We start from the raw sequence: 20,096 nt of genomic DNA, 5'->3' as shown, positions 1-20,096 counted from the left end.
TGATATATATATATATAAACATTTTTTACAAATTCAGTAACTCTAGCCAAACCAAAATTTAGTCAATTCTCACCTTAGAAAAGATTCTCACCTAACTTTTTGCATATTATTTTCCTGATTCCATCCCAATTTAAGAAAAATTTAAACTTATATTATCTATTCAGACCTACGTACGTTATCATATATGACCATATAGAGAACATAAAGCCCTGTTTTTGTATAAATACTTGTAGCATCTACCAATAACATACACACAAACCCCAAAACACACAAAAACGCTTGTGAAGAAAAAAGAGGGACACAAGAAAAGGAAAGAAACCAAAAACTCTCTAATCGTTTACATGGCAAACCGTTTCCTCCGACCACACCTCATCCACCGTTTCTCCACCTTGAGTCCCGTCGGTCCTCCGTCCACCGTCGTCCCGGAGATTCTTTCCTTTGACCAACCAAAAACAGACGTTGACCTCGATCTCTCCGACCAAGCTAGACTCTTTGTTTCTGTCCCAATCTCCGACCTTGTCCGTTCAACTGCCGTTCTTCATGCTACGGCCATAGGCCCTATGGTCGATTTTGGATCGTGGGTTATGAGTTCGAAACTCATGGACGCGACCATAACACGGGATTTGGTCCTCCGTTTCGTGAAAGGAACGTTTTACGACCATTTCTGTGCAGGTGAAGACGCCGCTGCCGCAGCAAGGCGCGTGAGGAGTGTGTATGAGTTGAGGGGGCTTAAAGGGATGTTAGTGTATGGCGTTGAACACGCAGAAGACGGTGGTGAATGTGAGAACAACATCAAGAAGTTCATTGAGACTGTTGAAGCTGCCAAAACCCTACCTACGTCTCATGTAAGATATCCTCATTTATTTTTTTGAACATATCCTCATTTATTTTTATGCTTCATTTTTCTAAGCTAAAGAGTTTTTTTTTTTGTATATCACTTTCCCTATTTCCAGAACGGTCTTTCACATAGTTTCATCAAAAAAAAAATTGGTGTAAACATTTCCTATTGTGTTTATTAAAAAATATATTGTCTCGGACATTGCAAACTATATGAAGTAAAAAACTTGAAAGCCTATTCTAAATAATTATATTAATGAACAACGTATATTGGTGAACATTTTGTGGAAAAATATTTTGATTAAAAAACAATATATATATATATATATATATATATATGTATGTGTGGTTTTTTTCACGAATATCAGTTTTTTGTTTTACTCGATTTTGCAGCAGTTTAACCTGTTTTAAAGAGAAGTAGAATTTCCTTAATAAAATTAATCACATTTATATAGATCAAATATATTAGTGGGATACATATAATATAATTATTTTGTGGAGATTCGATCTACAAAAATCATATATATTGTATTATATGGAAATGCACTAATTAATTAGTGCAAGTTGGATCTACAATATTGTATTATATGGAAATGCAGTAAGAAACCGACCAAAACGTTGCTGTCAGAAAAAAGAAGAAGAAGAAGACCAAAACCTTAAAAACCACAACAAGAAACACCAAGTCTGAATTTTTCTTTTCTAATTAAATGTAGAATAATCAAAGCCACGTCGGGTCCTAGTCAGACTTTAAAGTTAACACATTAATCACGCAATGTGAACTTTATTTGGTAATCCAAAATGTCAACTACATTCGAAGAATATTCTTACGTTCACAAAAATCCTGGTTTATCCCGGTTCAATGATTAATTAATTTTCCTTTGTCTTTGCCGAAACAGTTAAGCTCCGTGGTGATTAAGATCACAGCGATTTGTCCAATGAGTCTCTTAAAACGTGTAAGTGATTTGCTTCGTTGGCAATACAAGAACCCAAGTTTCAAACTTCCATGGAAACTCCATTCATTTCCGGTTTTCTCCGGTTCAAGTCCTCTCTATCACACAATCTCCGAACCGGAACCATTAACCGTAGTGGAAGAACAAGAGCTTGATAAAGCTCACGAACGCATTAAATCCATATGTATTAGATGCCAAGAATCGAATGTACCGTTACTAATAGATGCCGAAGATACGATTCTCCAACCGGCAATCGATTACATGGCGTATTGGTCAGCAATTATGTTCAATTCCGACAAAAGTCGACCCATTGTCTACAACACGATTCAAGCTTATTTGAAAGATGCGGGAGAGAGGTTGCACTTGGCGCTACGAGAATCCGAGAAAATGAAGGTTCCTATTGGGTTTAAGTTGGTGAGAGGTGCTTATATGTCTAGTGAAGTTAAGTTAGCAGCTTCCTTGGGTTACAAGTCACCGGTCCACGACACCATTCAAGAAACGCATGCTTGCTATAATGAGTGTATGGGTTTCCTTATGGAGAAAGCCTCTAATGGAACGGGGATTGCCGTCATTCTAGCGACTCACAACACCGATTCTGGTAAGCCACTGAACCATATTTTTTAATTAAGAGTCCCGGCCACACTTAATAAATAGTGAACCTAATGAAATATAGGAATCTAAAATACCTTCATCTTCCAGTTAATCAAATTTCTCTTTATCTGTGGACGTAACCAAATTGGTTAACTATGTTAAATCATTGTATGCATTTATTCTCTTTCCGTTATCTTTTGGCATCTCCTATAACATAGTAGATCCAGATATTTCATTTTAGGACGAAGTTGTCCGTATGTATTATTATATTGATCATTTTCCCATTTGTGATTCATGACAGGTAAACTAGGTGCAAGGAAAGCAAGTGAGCTAGGAATTGATAAAGAGAACGGGAAGATCGAGTTTGCGCAGCTTTACGGGATGTCGGATGCCTTATCATTAGGATTGAAAAGGGCTGGTTTCAATGTGAGCAAGTACATGCCGTACGGGCCGGTTGAAACCGCGGTTCCATACCTTATCCGACGAGCATATGAGAACCGCGGTATGATGTCCACCGGTGCTCTAGACCGCCAACTTATGAGGTAACTATCCGTTAGTAAACGTCGATGGTGGTCAATATTTGGTTATTAATGTTGTGTTGTGTTTGTGTATTTGAAGGATGGAGCTTAAGAGGAGAATAATGGCTCGGTGAAGAAAACAGAATAATGGCTTCGTGATCATTTTATTATATGTTATTTTATATTTTGTTGATGCACTATATATGATTGATTTTAAGTTAATAGTGTCTTCTTCATGTTTTGCCTTTTATATATATTTTAATTAAGAAAAAAATAACGAAAGAAATTTTACGTCAAGTTTAATTTTACTCAAAACTATACTTGATCGGTAAATACAAAATAATAATATATTTTGATAACGAAACTAAGTTCTAATTTTATGACCTACTTTAAGAATTTAACAAAGCCTAAAATCGACCATTAAGTCAAGTATTTGTACACTTCTATGCTATTAGAAACTAAATCCTAGTGTCAACAGAAAATTATACAACGTACATGTAACTAGGATAAGACATGCGTCTTGCACATGGTGAATTTATTTTTATATATTCTCTATTTATTTTTATATATTTGATCATTTTATTTATACATATACAATATCTTCTGTTGTTATTATATAATTTCTTTTCGTTGGACCAGATCAATTTTTATTAAATATTGTGGATCTAAACTATAATTAATATATCATGGGTTGATCGGATTGGACATTAAAAAAATTATGATACAAAATTTTTATTTTTTTCACCGAACACATTCTTGAAAAAAATAAACAGCACTGTTTCCACAGTTGAATTATTTTTGACATTTATCTTTCATATAGTTTTGATAGGTTTCAGATAAACCACCGAACTGATACATGTCATTTTAATATTTTTAATCGTATACTTAAGAAAAACTTTTATTTTTGTAATTTAAAGTCGTTTTCAAAAATTCAAACTATAACATACAAGAAAAAATATAACATATAAAAAAGATATAACATACAAGGTTTCCTCATTTTTGTAATTTAAAGTCGTTTTAAAAAATTTAGAATATAACATATATAAGGTTCCTCATTTTTGTAATTTAAAGTCATTTTAAAAATTCAAAATATAACATATAATGAAAAAATATAATTTTGTTATTATATGGTTAATGTGATTCTTTAATTTTTTTTTAATAATATAAAATTAAACAAAAATGAAGAAGAATGCAAAAATTGTTATCAAATCTTTATTATTCATAGTCATTAATTGTCATATATATGTTAAACACATTAGGTAATTATGTAGCTTTTATTTAAGGAAAGAATAGACTCTTCTTATATTTTGGTTTAATATAATGATCCCTAATAATTAGATTTGGACCAACATTTTTTTCAATTGATTTTTAAACTGTCACGTAAGCTAAATTGTCATCTTAATTAAGTGACACCTAAACAAAGTCTCTTTTTAGTTTAATACAAATTCAAGGTTACAACTTTTTAAATAATCCTCAATTAATATATATGAGATATCTTAATCTTTTTTCTTTCTAAAGTCGGCGCATGCTAATTTAAAAAATCAATTTGAAAAAACACCTTTGACGCTTTTATCACGGATACAGTGACATTCTACTTTGATATGCTTTATTTGTTGAAAACGACATAAAAACTTTTCTAATGTAAATTAAGTATCACAAAGGATCATTATTCGTTTGTCATGACCGATGCTAAACTCAGGAAGAAACACTTTAAGCAATGTGAGTTCCTAATTGACAGCATTCATGGGGGATATTCAGCTTCCACATATGAACAACAGACTGTCAAGTCTGAAGTGTTTAGGAGATATCTAAACTGAACAATCCAACTAGTAATAGAACATATTGAGTAATAGGACAAGCCACCCAATAAGAACCATACCATCAAGTGAAATGATTTTGAGGCTATAAAATAATCTCTTGACCAATAGTGCCTTCAAAATACCTAGCAACCTTGAATGTCGCGAGCCAATGTTCTGCTTTTAGTTTGTACGAACTGAGAGAGAATGTGGAGTACATGACTTACTGATGAGTACCTGTCAAGTATATGAAACGTCTTACTAGATTAGATGATAGCATTCTAAATCAACAAGTATAAACGAAGCGCAACTGCAACTCACCAAATTTTTTGAAGATTTTTACTATTTTGTTTATAATTTTGCTAAAGGTTATTGGTGTTGTTTTCAACGAAGTGTTCCTCAGCTTGCACCGGATTGGTTTCGCCAATTGTCCGTCATCGCAGCTTGAGAGCACCTTCGGGTTAGTCTTCGGCAAAGCAACATTTTATTAACCTGCTCCTCGTTTCCTAATGGCTTAGTCCGGGTTCTAGGAAGTGCGTGTGCAAGGATAAAGTTGTTGCTCGTTGCAGTTAGTGTAGTTCTATGCTTTTGCTCAATTGTGAACATGTTTTAGATCTTGGTTTTGGTTCTCTGTTTTTTTTAAAAAACTTTTTTGAGACCCTTAGGATCAGTCTAGCTTTCAAGCAAATGAGATTACAATCACTTTGTAATCAGACTTCATTACCCTTACCAGTTAATGATATTTACACACTTAGCAAAAAAAAGGGTAAAAATCATTCTCTAAACTATTTTATGTGATTATTATTTTGTAAAGTGACCCACCATAACCATATTTCTAGCAATTTCTCCTACAAGATCAAATCTTTGTCTTTGTATTTGTCTAGTCACAAAATTTTGACGGACTTAAATTAAACGTGTTGTTTTAGATAAGCAGTGGAATTGCCACATTGTTGGCTGGGTCATCAACTAGTGGTTTGTACTAGTCAAAGGTGGAAACAGGCAAGTGGAAAACAGCTTCAAAGGCAAAAGCGTTCCAATTTTCTCCTTTTTTTTTGTAAAAGTTTTCACACTAAATATTTTGAATTCGATTTCAAAAGGTTGATAAAATATAATCTTTCAAGGGTAAAAACACCCACAAAAGCTCATGAAATTGTCAATTACAAAAATTGATCGTAAAAACACATGATATTGCTCACAAACCTCTATATGATCCATGTAGGATCTGTTTGGTTCTTAGTAAGGCTTAAACTTGCGAGCAGCTCGAATTTGTTGTATCCTCTTCTTGTCTTCCTCGAACTTAGTCTGAAGCGCCAAGAGTTCTATCAAACACAACCCAAGAAACAATCATCAGAATCAGAACAATAAACAAAGAAAAACAAAACTCTTGGATATATAAGAAGCAAAGACTTACCACTTCGTTGTGCATCTCGCCTCTGGAAACGGTAGAAACCATGACCGACAATCTCAGTCTTTTTCTTCTTAGCTACCTTATCTTCCAAAGCAGCCTGAGAAACAGATCCAACAGCTGTTCCAGATTCAGCGTCTGTTGTCTTTTTCCTCCCTTTATGATGCACGACCACGGTCCAACCGCCTTCTGCTGCTTTAGCTTCTCGCTCTTGTTTCTCCTATATGACAGCAACATACAAAAACGTTGTAGTAACACGAGAATATATATACATTAAAGCTTCAAAATGTAGGAGAGACAAAAGAACCTGCTCAAGGCGTTCTTCGTGAGCAGTCATGAAGTCATCGATTCTCTTTTGCAGCTCGTCTAAACCGGGCCTGTTCTCATAGTAATCAGTAACCCACTCTGCAGTTTCACAGAGGACTTGTCAGTTTTTATTGAAGGGAACAGATTCAAGAGTGAAGACTGCTTAATATCTAATCAACTGAAGCTAATAACGGAAGAAACTGCTTACTTTTCATTCCTCTGGAGCAATCTTCATCGCCTGAAGATATTTCATAAACATCTTCCTCCTCTTCTTCAGCTTTGTTCTTCTTTTCAATCTCTTTAGTAGAGGTCAGCTTCATCTTTCTCTTTTTCTTAGACTTTCCTAAGAAGACGAGTTATACTCTAGTTAATAAGAAGACAAAATACACAGTTATTGCAAAATCTACCAAAAATTTTAGGAGAGCAAAGCTTTCAACTTACGGTTTCTCGTTTCAGTTGCATCATTAGCCACGTTTGTATCGTCATCAGCTATCAAACATAAACAGGAGCTGGTAAATGAAAATACTATACGAGAAGTTGAAACTAGCATGTGCAGAGTGCAGACCAACACAAATGAAAAAGGACACACACATACTTTGTTTTATCAGATGACCATCGACAGGACCACTAGATATCTCATCGGCCTTCCTTTTATTCTTAGCCTTGTTCAACTTTCCCTTATTGCCTTTGATTTTCTCGTTTGAGATACCTGTAAAGATACTAAAACTCAACACCAACAAACTAGCTATAGCATGAATTCTACATCTTCCCAAAAGGAAAAGTGCTCACCTATTTCCTCGGCAACCTTCTTCTTCTTCTTCTTCTTCTTCAATTCAACCTTCTTTCTATTAGGCGTGATAGCTGTAAGGACATGAAAAAAACAAAAGACACTAAGCTTAAGCTCCTCTTATTAACACAATCTGTCAGGCAAAACTCTCACCTTGTACTGTAGCTTGAGGATGTACAACATTGCTCACTTTCTCTTTCATCTTCGTCTGCACTTTCTCAACCACTTGAGCTGAAGCAAACCCTTTGTTAATTGAGTCCAAATCAAACAAGTAACAGAAACCCAATCAAGCAAATCGTAATGATAAGAGAAGAAGAAACAAACGCGAAAGGTTTAGACTTTTACCTCCGTGGAGATTACTCTTCTTCAGCTTTCTGCCTTCCTTCATCTTCTCTTTTTCGAGTCAGAAACTATTGACGGCGACTATCGGCGTCGGCGTTTTAGGACAAGTTCGAGGTCGCGACCATGTAAATTAGGGTTTTGATTTTTGTGAGGTTTTGCAATTACAGAGGGGACGGACATATACGTATTTATCCTAAACCGGAACATTCCCGGTATCTGCAACTCAATCGTTTCGTTTCGGTTCGGTTATTTGGGGTTGGTTTACTATATTCTATTGGTTACTACTATTATCTTTCTAAACAAACTTTAAACATGCTTTTGATTATTTCAAAAGTTGCAACTGGTAGTCTCGTCAGGCCTGATTCTCGTAGACACAAAAATTGAAGCTAAAACATCTTACAAAACATAACCAGTATAACTTTCTGATTTTGGAATATAAGTTTTCATAGATCTAAAATTTGTTTGAGTTTATCGGTTCAATCATCTGTTTGGAATTGCACTAGGTGCTATATGGGCAGAGAGGGCCAAATGCCAAATTAGTTAATCAGGGATAAACAAGGATTAATTGGTAATTTGCTTCAGGCCTCTTAAAATATTATTAATTGATTCTTACATGATTTATATAAATATTTACAAAATAATCAAATTATAAAATCACTCTATTTTCAATGCAATTTTTTCATAATTTCTTTATTACCCTTTTAACTAACCAATATATGTTTATTTAAATCATTTCTGTTTGAATATATTTTCTCATTTAAATAATTGTACATTAAATAAGGATATCCTAGTATATTTTGTTATTTTCTTAGTCTTCGTGACATATGTCTAAATGACTCTTTTTATGAAACGAATGGAGTAATTGTTAAATATTCACTTTTCTTTGTTTTTGGGTTTAAATAATTTATTTATATTTATAAAATAACAACTATATTATGTATCATTATGTTCTCATGGACGTGTATAATATTTTTACACGTTTTCGCTTGTTTAAAGGTTTTAAATCGATTTTACTTATATTTATAAATAAATAAAATATTTTATTAGATATCATTGCATTTTAATCTTAGTTAGATATGTGATTTCAGGTATAATAATTTGGATAAAATACTTATTTGATGTATGTTGGGTCCATCTATTCTTTGAAACCAAACAACATTTTCTGTTTTAATTAGGTTCAAGTTGGATTACTATTTTTAACTTCCTTTAGTTCAATTTTTCTCTTAGATTTATAAATATATTTTATACAATTTTATGTAATTTAATATAAGTTAATTTGAAACTAAGAATAAAATAAAGTCAGAGTTACATCAATAAACCCTTGTAATATTTTAAATTTTGATATATGTCATGTCATTTTTATAAAATTAAAAAAAAAAGTTGAAGTATTGAGGGATTGAGAGAGCTGCATAACCAAAATAAATCAGTTATATTTTTAATTGGAGTTATTATTGTTATAGATTTATGGTTAATTATATAACGTTAAACTTAATTATTCATCAAGGTGGTAATAATAGAGCCTTCTTGGTTCAAGTTTTTAATGGCTATGCACGGCTCGTTTTATGCTTGTTTCCCATTGATCTAGATTTAATAGAATTCTCCAAAATCAACCTTTATAATCTACCACATATCTCTCTTGAAGGTTTGGAGAGTGATGATGTCGTTTTGACTATTCAAAGTTTCTATTTTTTTCTTCAGAAGATGAACAGATGAGAAGATGGAAGAATGATATACCAGTTTCAGAGGTTTCTCTGATACCAAATGACACACCCCCAAGATAGGACCGGCCTCTCGAAGAGTACGAAGATAGATGGAAGACGAAATAGTTAGCCGTAAAACCTTAACTAAGTGTATATGAAACCCTTGACTCAATTTCTATAAATGATCAAACACAACTAAAAGGCTCTTGAATCCTTGACAATACCCGCGTGAAACCTTAACACTAGATAATTTAGACCTAGAGCTTACGGTTTCCTTAAATTGTTGATGAATACAAATGATTGGTAAATGGTGACAGAAATGAGGATGGATGTTCGTTTGATACTACTTGTTGGATCTCAGCTTCACACCAAAAATCGGAAATGTTCCAAAGAATCAAATGAGAATCACCTAAAAAATGAACAAGTTTTAAATCAAAATAATCTGCTATATATTCTATGGCTATTAATACCTTTTTACAGAGTTACAAGTTGTAGAAGATAAAAAGAATGCTGAGAATAAGAAACCTAAGAAAAGTAGAATACATATTTTGACCAATTTAAGTGCTATGACCGAAATAAATAGATTAGTGGACTGTCTCTTGGCCAGGCCATGACCAAGATTTTTTTGATGGCATCCTCTTGATATTTTCTTGATGAGAATAGGCCAATAAATCAGTTTTCTAAGACCTGGTAGTAGTTGGCCTCAAAACAAAATCAAACAGGCTTTGTTATGTTTTCATCCAGGGGCCAACATTATTTTTACTGGCCCACTTGATTCAGGACGTGTCTATGAGCTCTATTGATCATGTTAGTTGATCATGTTAGTCCACATAGGGAGAAGAAGTCAAATCGTCATCTCGGGCTGATAAAATACCATTGGACATGCTGACTGGATCATTGGTTCATCACGAAATAGTTTGGCCACTCGTAGCTTCTAAGGTGGCCAAACTAGTTCACTTTGGTCGGGTGAAGACTGTCTCGACGAACAATTCCAACGCTGTTCAGGTGATTTTGGCATGACCAAAATCATCCTCATGGTGTGTTGGCCCAGTGAAACACCTCTTCTTACTGATTTGAAGTTAGATCTATCCTTGTCCATTCATATCTTTATAAAGGCTTTGGTCAGACCACTACAAGAAAACACGCCGAATTCCGACGGAGGTTCCGACGGACATCAATGTCGTCGGATGTTTGTGACGGATTACCGACCAATTTCCGACGAAACATGGGTCGTCGGAATTTTCGACGACATTCCGATAAAAAATGTAACCGTTGTAGTCGTCAGAAATTCGTCGGAATATACCGACGAACTTCCGACGACATTCCGATTAACAGTACAGTCGTCGGTATTCCGTAGGAATTTTCCGACGAACCATGTGACCGTTGCCGACAAATATATATGACCGTTGTATAGCCGTTTGAGATTGGAAAATACCGACGGAATTCCGACGGACTGCTTTACATCCGTCGGAATTTCGTCGGAAAGTCGTCAGAGGGCCATAAGCAATTTCCTATAAATACAACCCCTCCTCATTCAACTCATTCACACTTCATTCTCTTTAGTCATAACAATTCCGTGAAAATCATGTCTTCAGAAGTTTATTATCGTTCGTGGATGGATAAACCTCATTTGGATCCGAACACCAATTTGCTTACGGAAGAATACGTTCAAGGGATTGGAGAATTCATGAGGCTTGTTCAACAGCAACCGGATGCAAAAAGTGGTATGTTAAGATGTCCCTGCTCTACTTGCAATAATAATAAGGTTATAAAAGAATTTGATGTTTGGACTCATTTGTATATGAAAGGGTTTTCACGTAATTATAAAGTTTGGTACCTTCATGGGGAAACTGGTTATGAATATGGTAGTACTAGCGAACCTCAGCCTGTTAGTGAACTTCAACCTGATATTAGGTTAGAAGAATCTAGAATGGATATAGATTATGGTGTAGGTACTGAGGAGATGGTACATGATCATTATAGAGGGGAAGAACCAAATCCCGAATCTAGGAGATTTTTTGACATGTTGGATGCAGGAAAACAACCTTTGTATCAAAATTGTAGAGATGGTCATTCAGACTTATCATTTGCAACTAGATTAATGGGTATTAAGACAGACTATAATTTGGCTGAAGAATGTATGGATGCGATTACTGATTTTGTCAAAGGTATTCTACCTGAGGATAACCTTGCACCGGGTTCATACTACGAGGTTCAAAAACTTGTTGCCGGTCTTCAACTACCGTATGAAGTGATAGATGTATGTATTGACAACTGCATGATCTACTGGAGAGCGGATGAGACACGGAATGTATGCAAATTTTGTGGGAAACCTTGTTATCAGGAGACGAGGGGAAGAGTTCCGATCCCATTCAAAAGAATGTGGTATTTGCCTTTGACGGAAAGATTGAAGAGGTTGTATCAGTGTGAGCGCACAGCAAAAGCAATGAGATGACATGCAGAGCATTCCACAAATGGTGAGATTAGACATCCTTCAGATGCAAAGGCTTGGAAACATTTCCAGTCAACATATCCAGAATTTGCGGAAGAGAGAAGAAATGTTTATCTTGGATTATCTACTGATGGTTTCAGCCCATTTGGAAAGCATGGAAGACAGTATTTTCTATGGCCAGTTATTGTGACACAGTACAACTTACGGCCGAGCTTGTGCATGCGACGAGAGTTTTTGTTTCTCTCAATTCTCGTCCCCGGGCCAGATCATCCTAAAAGATCACTAGATGTGTTTCTTCAACCACTGATATATGAGTTGCAACAACTATGGGCGCATGGTTTTGAGACATACGATGTTTCGTGCAAAGAAAACTTTCAGATGCGGGCAGTACTTATGTGGACAATAAGTGACTTTCCAGCATATGATATGTTATCTGGATGGACAACACATGGGAGGCTATCATGTCCATATTGTCAAGATGACATAGATGCTTTCCAACTAAAGAACGGAAGGAAAACGTGTTGGTTTGACTGTCACAGACGATTTCTACCACCTGATCATCCATACCGTAGGAGTAAGACTTCATTTACGAAGAACAAGCAGGTGTTTGATGGTCCACCTGAGGAAGTTTGTGGGAAAGATTTGTTGAAGCAGTTTAGGTATTTTGATGCAGAAAGGACGCCAGATGTAGGTGGACATGAAAACATTCGAGTCAGTGCGGTTGGAGAGCTACATAACTGGCACAAAAAGAGTATTTTCTGGGATCTGCCATATTGGGAGAGTCATCTATTGCGGCATAATTAAGATGTCATGCATATTGAGAAGAACTTCTTCGACAATCTGATGAACACAGTCCTTAACATCCAAGGTAAAACGAAGGATAATTTGAAGTCAAGGTTGGATTTAGTCGATATCTATGATCGTTCTGAACTTCACGTTGATGAGAATGGTACGGCCCCTTTTCCCATTTATCGGCTGGATGGTGCTAGAAAAAAAGTGTTCTTTGATTGGATTACAGATAAAGTAAAATTTCCTGACGGATATGCATCAAATTTGGGGAACCGCATTGATAGAAGCGAAGGAAAGTTTACTGGCTTGAAGAGTCATGATTGTCATGTAATTATGCAGCGCCTCCTTCCGTTTGCTTTTTCAGCATTATTGCCACGTAATGTTCATGAAGCAATTGCAGGTATCTTATATTTTTACAATTTAATTTATTTTTATATTTAACAATTATGCTTATAAAAACTTAATACTTACGAAAATTATGTCTTTTATCTATGTAGGGATTAGTGTTTTCTTCCGCGACTTATGAAGCAGAGTAGTGACTGAAGAGGGTATTAATAATTTGAAGACAAACGCACCAGTCAGCATGTGCAACCTTGAGAAGATATTTCCTCCATCATTCTTTGATGTAATGGAACATCTTGTTATTCATCTCGCAAGAGAATTGGAACTTGGTGGTCCTGTGTAGTACAGATGGATGTATATTTTTGAGCGCTATATGCATCATCTGAAGAAGATGGTCAAAAATCAAAGAGGGTGGAAGGATCTATAGTGGCACAGGTGATCAATGAAGAAACTGCAATCTTTGCTGAAAATTATTTTCCACCAGAAGTGCATACAAAACACCGAAGACCTGCTCGGCATGATGATAGAGGGGAGAGAGCAACATATCATGTTACTGTCCCAAGCATGTTCAAGGAAATAGGACGACTTAGTGGAAAATTCACGAAGTGGAGACTTACGGACACTGAGCACGCTCATTTGCAAACATATTTGCTCACCAACTGTGAAGATGTTCTACAATATAAGAGGTAAAAATATTTATTCATTTATTGTTAGATTAATATTCAATAAATTTATTTCATATTGATAATATTTTTGTATATAGTGTATATATGGCGGAGTTGCGTATGACTCACAGGCATGCAACAGAAGATGAGTTTCGACAACTTAGAGATAACGGATTTGCTGCGTGGCTTCGTAGTTATGTGAGTCATATATCATATTACCCTATGCAAATGATTAGTTTAAATTTAATATAAACTAATTAACTTTTCAGTCATATATGTTTTTAATTTATAGGTGAATGATGGTTTGGCCAGAGGTCTTGTGTTCGATGATTGGATACGCAAATTTGTGCAGGAACCAAACTATGTGGTCAAATCATATCCTAAATTTTGTACGCGAGGATATGCATTCACAAGGAAAGGTCATTCTAAGACAACATATGATGCTGGTGTTTCATCTTCTTCCGGTGACGATGTCTACTACGGCAACATAAAAGAAATATTGGAAATCCAATTTCCTGGAATGGTTGGATTGCGTTGTGTAGTATTCTATTGTGATTGGTATGACACCACCCCAGATAGAGGAGTGAATATTGATGCGTTTGATGTTACATCAGTTCATTCGCGGCGGAAACTTCAATATTATGATCCCTTCATTCTTGGTTCGCAAACTGATCAGGTATGTCAATCTATTCATAATTTTTTACCAATATAATTAATTAATGTTATATATTTTACTAATACTTGTATAATTGATATGTATAGGTGTGCTACATCAGTTACCCTCGGGTGACGTACAGAGACGATCCATGGGTTACTGTAACGCAAATCAACCCAAGAGGACGAGTGGATGGAACTTCTGATGATGATGAACCATTGCAACCAGAGTCTACCAGCAACGCCCAGGCAGTTGAAGATTTGGAAAATGTTCAACTCGTTGAGAATTTGACTGTGTTTGGACATGATGCTGTTGTACATTCGGAGCCAGAAGCCGAGGTTGGGGAGTTTGATGAAGATTGAGAAGATTCTGATTAGTTTTTTTTTCTTTTTTTATTGGTCCGTCGGAAATCCCTCGTAATATACCGACGACATAGCGACGACATTGGGTTTCATTGAAATTTGGAAAGGTCGTCGGTATACCGACGAATTACCAACGACATGTGTTTATAAAAAATTTCAATCATAAAAATCTATAAATTTAGATGCCAAAACTATGAAAATAACACATAATAAGTGTTTAGTATAGTATTAGATCGCAACCGTTCAAATATAACAACTCATTAAAATATTTATGTATGCATATCATTGTTTTCATAACATCTCATCTTAACATTCATATACTCATACAATCATATTCATATAATCTTACACTACAAAAAATGTTGTTGTGTAAAATCGTGTTAAAAAAACATTTTTATTGTTAAATCTTTATGCAAATACTATATATATTATCAAAGATTTGGATTTTGCATTTAGAAACTTGTAATCAACACCCTAAACACTAAGTCGTCGGAATATACCGACGGACACATTCCGTCGGAATATACTGACGGACACATTCCGTGGGAAATCCAATTTGCCCGGGAGAACCAAACCGCGTGAAAATTTTCGCGAATCGCCAATTGGTATATTTTTAATTATACCGACGGAATAGTGACGAACCCGTGTCCGTCGGAAACTTTAGATATAATAACCCTTATTCTTCCTTTTTCGTTATTTCCGCCTCTCTCTCTCAAACATTCTCTCTCTCACGGCGATTTCTCCCTCTATACCGGCGATTCCGGCCCTTATCCACCTCCCTTCACCGGCGAATCCTCTTCTCACCCTCATATCTCTTCCCCAAACCCCAAATCATGTAAGAATCATCCCAAACCTTGTTTTATCTCAATTGTTTAGGGTTTTGGAAGTTAGATCTCGGATTTTAGGTTGTTTGACTGAAAAGTTTAGGATTGAATGGATAGTTTAGGATATATAAGTTAGGATTGTTGTTTGGATTGTTGTTTTAGTTTTTTTTGGAATTAATAAAACGTTTTTAAAACGTTTTTTGATTTTTAAAAACGTTTTTTGATTTTTAAAAACGTTTCTAGATTTTTAAAAACGTTTTTCAAGTTTCCAATAATAAAATATGTATAATAAAACGTTTTTAAAATTTTTTAAAATTTTTTAAAAATATTTAAAAACATTTTTCTATATTTATAAAATTTTTATAATTTTGTATACATATATATATATATATAAATCATGTATAATAAAAATTTTAAAATTTTTTATAATTTTTTATAAGTTTCCAGTAATAATATGTATAATAAAACGTTTTAAAAAAAATTTAAAAATATTTAAAAACATTTTTCTACATTTATAAATTTTTTATAATTGTGTATACATATATATATAAATAAATCATGTATAATAAAAAATATTAAAATTTTTATTATTTTTTATAAGTTTCCAGTAATAAACTATGTATAATAAAAAATTTTAAAATTTTTAGTTTTTTATTTAAAGCGTTTATAAAACCTTTTGTAAATATATAAATGAAAACATTAAAAATAGAAATGATTTGAAAAGATTTTTGATGTATTAATTTTTTTTTTAGGGCCGAGGATGAACCCCGCCCCGCAGTCCGTCTTCGACGTAGTTCGGTGAGCAGTTCCCGTGCATCGGGATCGTCTCATGAACAAAACTCGGTTCCCGCATATATTTCCGCTCCAGCTCCCGCTGCCCCTCGCGCTGCTGCTCAACAGGATCTGGGGGTCATGTCAGTTGAACTATTGGTTCAACAACCAGGTCAAGAGCATCTCCCGGTTCTCCAACCCAACCCACGACGAGTACATAGCACTTGGTTAGTATTTTTTTTATTTGTAGCATTATGTTTTTTTCCATTAATTAACTTGCTAACTTGTATTTTTTTTAAAGGTTCACCAAGTCGAAAAATAGCATTAGCAGGAACATCAACCAGATGATGTACTCCATGCTCCGTTTTGGATATTCAAAGTGGAGTGTGATCCCTTCCGACGAACGAGAGTTGTGGTTTCGTCAGTTTGCGGTATAGTAACTCTTCATTTTTTTAAAGTTTTTACATTTTTTTAAATATATTTACTTATTAAATTATGTTTGTTTTGTAGCAAGAGTTCAACTGGCACTCCGATCTCACGGAAACAGTCCGTAAGAAATTCAACGAAAAGGCCATGGACTCTTATACGAAGCAGATAAACGCGTGAAAGACAGTTTGGCAGAAGAACAAGAGGCCACGGTTAACCAACGGGACGGTGTGGGAGCAGTTGATAGCTCATTGGGAGAAGGAAAAAACTGTAGAGACGTCTTTTAGGAACTCCAAGAACCGGAAGAGCGATCGTGGCTGGAAAGGTATGTATGTGCACAACCTCGGCGCTTGCTCTATGTCTACTAAGGAGGATGAACTTGTAAGTTTTTTATTATTATTTATCTTTATATTTTTTAAATAAATATTTTATATATTCCTTGGCTAATAATGGCGGTTTTTTTAGATCGAAGCAAATGACGGTAATCCCGTTGATCGTCTCCAACTCATTAAGGTGGCTCACACTAACAAGACGACGGGTCTAATTCAGGACCCCGTGATCAAAAGTGTCGTTGATTTGGTGGAAGCTGAAATAGTATCTCAATCTCAGCCTCTCTCTGATGACGGCGATTCTACGGGAGCTTCAACCAACTTGTCTCTATTGCAAATAAATGAGATGGTTGAAAAGGTAATTTTTTTTATTAATATATTTTTTTATAATGTCGATTACTAACTTGTCCCTATTTACTAACTTTAAATATTTGTAGGCGGTTCTTAAAAGGAAAGGAGGCCGTTTAGTTGGGTTGGCCCGCCGTGCTTCTTCGTATCCGGCATCTTCTTCGCAAGCTCCGTATGCCGATCCCATGATTCTCGAGGAGCTACATGACAAAGATGAACGGATTGGGGCATTGGAGGAGAAGAACACCACTATTCTTTCTGAGAATACCACTATCCGTTCGGAGAATGCCACTATCCTTGCTGAGTTGGCATCCCAGAAGAAGTTCAGCACCGAGATAATACAGAAGCTAGATCGTTTGATGTCTTCGAGTTCTTTTTAGTTTTTTCGGCTTTTTAAAACTTTCTGAATGTTTTTTTTCTATTTCGGTTTGTATGAATTTAAATTCTATAATATTATTAGTTTTAAATTTCAGATTTTTTTAATTTATTAATTAATTTTTAATATAAAAAAATATATAAAAATGCAAAATTAATTCGTTTTTAAAATTGGTATATTCCGACGAATTCTGAGCGTCAGAATATACCGACGGACACGGTTCCTCGGACAATACTGACGGAGAGCATTCGTCGGAATATACCGACGAACCAATATCCGTCGGTATATTCCGACGAACCAATATCCGTCGGTATTGTCCGAGGAACCAATGTCCGTCGGTATATTCCGACGAACCCAATATCCGTCGGTATATTCTGACGAAATTCCGACGAATTTTTTTTTTTCCGACAAAACGATACCGACGGAGAGGTTCGTCAGAAATTCGTCGGAATCAGTCTGTTCCAACGAATTTTTGACGATTTCGGCCATCAGAATCTCTCTGTTTTCTTGTAGTGGACCGTCTGGATCAAAACTGAGCCAGTCATGATCATATTACTAAATTAGAATAATGTTACTCAGTTCCAAAAGAGATTTAATAATTAAGTGAACCAGGAACATAAAATTGAATTATCTGGAACAAGCAATGTTCAAGCAATATTGAACAATGTATAATTGATAGCAGTTTTCTAAGTAACACTTTCCACAGTAGCACCAAGAACTTGATTGCTAAAAGAGAACATGTGCTTTACTCTCCATGACTCGAAGGAGCTGAAAAGGGAAACGATGTTTCAATGCTCGATTCAAACATAGGGTGTAGGTATAGATGAAGGAAAACCTTTCTTGTTTGGGAGAGAGGCCATAAAGATGAGTTATTTTGTTACTTATTTCGAATGTATTCAGCAGCCAAAACGAATTTATTAATTCTTCTTTTAAACTGGATCTTGAATTTTAATATAACACTAGAGCTTGATCCGTGCATCCGCACGGGTGTTTAATTTAATAAAATAGACATAATTCTTTTTACAATACAAAAATATAATGGTTGTACAAACATACATTCATATGGGTATTTTGTTGGATTTGTAATTGTGATAAATGGACTATTTTTATTGTGTATAATTTTTGATATCTCATACTGTGGTAGAATACAAAACCAATCAAAAATATAGTATATAACATATTTGTCAATTTATATTTTTGACTATAGTAACCATTTTGATGTATTTATTTAAAAATTAGAGTACCAATTATTATATTTATGTATATTAATAAATCTTTATTTTCAAAATTAAATTTATCATGTTTTAATAAAATAGATATATATGTCTCTAAATTTTTTTATATGCAAAATAAATTTCACTTCTATTTTTATTTTTGAGAAAAGATTAAATTGAAATTTATTTGTTGTATTCTTATAATTCAAATTTATACGTGTGAATTATATTAATCATCACATTATTTAATATATATTTTAGAAATAACTTCATATATTTTAATAAAAATATCTATAGTTTATATTTTGTAAGTGAAATAAAATAATGATATACATGAATATATAACATTTAAAGTTTGTAGATACATTTTAAACAAATTTGTTTAGTTTTATTGTAAAATTTGGTTTGAGAATAATCTGGTTAGAAAATAATCGTAAGTTTCTTACGTTTGGTTAGAGAATAATTTAACAAAATAAATTATTTGTAGTTAATTAATTAAGTTTGAAGTTTGGATAGAAAAAAATCTGACAAAATAAATGATTTGTGGTCAATTAATTAATAGTTATTAATTAAGTAGCACTTGTAGTTATTAGAATGAAAAAAGAATATTTCTAATACTTAATTCACTTTTAATAATATAGATATATTAAAATAGATATTCTGATGATATTGAATGTATGGAGGGCGTAACAAAGATATAATATTTATCGAACAATGGACGATGTTTGTATATGTTTTTTTTATTGTTCATATGTTGATCTCGTGTGGTTAAAATGATTTTTTCACTTACTGCATCATTTATTTTGTTTTGACACTATTGTCTAAATATATATTTAAAAATTAGATTGTAACTTACAACTGATTCATGATATGATTATTAAATTACAAACTAATCATCTTTTTCGTGAAAAAATGTCTCAACTGATTCATGTTTTGATATTCCTTATTGTTTAGATTTGCTTAAATTATTGTTGCCATGTTTTTAGTTAAAAATCAATTTAGGAAAATGCATTAATAAAATAGAAAAAACAAATAATATTTATTGTCAGGTTTATTAAATACTTCAGTGGCATTTTATTGTGAATAAGTGATGAATCTTAGGGCGATTTTTTATTTGTACTCCCCTTTTAATAGATTAAGGTTCAAATAAGTGATACCAAGGGTGAAACAGGCTTTATACTATGGGAGGCTGTTCACCCATAATAATTCTGAATAATTTAAGAGAAAATTACTAGAATGTATAAGAAAAATTAGTTTATTATTAGAGCGTTATACATCTTTTAAAAATTACTAGAGTGTTTGGATACCCTT

The 20,096-nt window shown here is 34.0% G+C and overlaps 2 protein-coding genes across 3 annotated transcripts; one reads left to right on the top strand and one right to left on the bottom strand.

Annotated features, from left to right (window-relative positions):
- The first annotated feature begins 227 nt into the window (after positions 1–227).
- Positions 228–3,193, top strand: LOC106407611 (proline dehydrogenase 2, mitochondrial). The gene is made up of 4 exons (XM_013848487.3): positions 228–845; positions 1,734–2,385; positions 2,680–2,920; positions 2,997–3,193. The coding sequence occupies exons 1-4, from the start codon at positions 342–344 to the stop codon at positions 3,028–3,030; spliced, it is 1,431 nt and encodes a 476-aa protein (XP_013703941.1). The 5' UTR covers positions 228–341; the 3' UTR covers positions 3,031–3,193.
- A 2,573-nt stretch (positions 3,194–5,766) lies between these two features.
- Positions 5,767–7,703, bottom strand: LOC106407483 (calponin homology domain-containing protein DDB_G0272472-like). 2 transcript variants are annotated; one of them, XM_013848352.3, is made up of 9 exons: positions 7,536–7,703; positions 7,344–7,421; positions 7,193–7,264; positions 6,999–7,112; positions 6,845–6,892; positions 6,612–6,746; positions 6,405–6,502; positions 6,104–6,317; positions 5,767–6,011 (listed from the first exon to the last, which is right to left on the bottom strand). In XM_013848352.3, exons 1-9 carry the CDS (start codon positions 7,576–7,578, stop codon positions 5,926–5,928), a joined length of 888 nt encoding a protein of 295 aa, XP_013703806.1. In that variant the 5' UTR covers positions 7,579–7,703; the 3' UTR covers positions 5,767–5,925. The 2 variants fall into 2 exon arrangements, with proteins under 2 accessions (XP_013703806.1, XP_013703805.1); XM_013848351.3 differs by having other exon boundaries at positions 7,344–7,433; positions 7,536–7,701.
- Positions 7,704–20,096: the final 12,393 nt, after the last annotated feature.

Source organism: Brassica napus, chromosome C4 (assembly GCF_020379485.1).
Source record: "Brassica napus cultivar Da-Ae chromosome C4, Da-Ae, whole genome shotgun sequence".
NCBI classification, from domain to species: domain Eukaryota; kingdom Viridiplantae; phylum Streptophyta; class Magnoliopsida; order Brassicales; family Brassicaceae; genus Brassica; species Brassica napus.
Note: the sequence above shows the minus strand (reverse complement) of the source record. Positions and strands in the feature narration are given on the sequence as shown.

What these genes read in the sequence shown, in the direction of transcription:
- LOC106407483 (XM_013848351.3), bottom strand. Translation starts at nt 7,578, where the DNA reads ATGAAGGAAGGCAGAAAGCTGAAGAAGAGTAATCTCCACGGAG. An exon ending in GAAGAGTAATCTCCACGGAG is followed by an intron (nt 7,434 to 7,535) that starts GTAAAAGTCTAA and finishes CAATTAACAAAG; the next exon opens with GGTTTGCTTCAGCTCAAGTG. An exon ending in ACGAAGAACGCCTTGAGCAG is followed by an intron (nt 6,318 to 6,404) that starts GTTCTTTTGTCT and finishes GCTGTCATATAG; the next exon opens with GAGAAACAAGAGCGAGAAGC.
- LOC106407611 (XM_013848487.3), top strand. Translation starts at nt 342, where the DNA reads ATGGCAAACCGTTTCCTCCGACCACACCTCATCCACCGTTTCTCCACC. An exon ending in AAACCCTACCTACGTCTCAT is followed by an intron (nt 846 to 1,733) that starts GTAAGATATCCT and finishes TTGCCGAAACAG; the next exon opens with TTAAGCTCCGTGGTGATTAA. An exon ending in GACTCACAACACCGATTCTG is followed by an intron (nt 2,386 to 2,679) that starts GTAAGCCACTGA and finishes GATTCATGACAG; the next exon opens with GTAAACTAGGTGCAAGGAAA.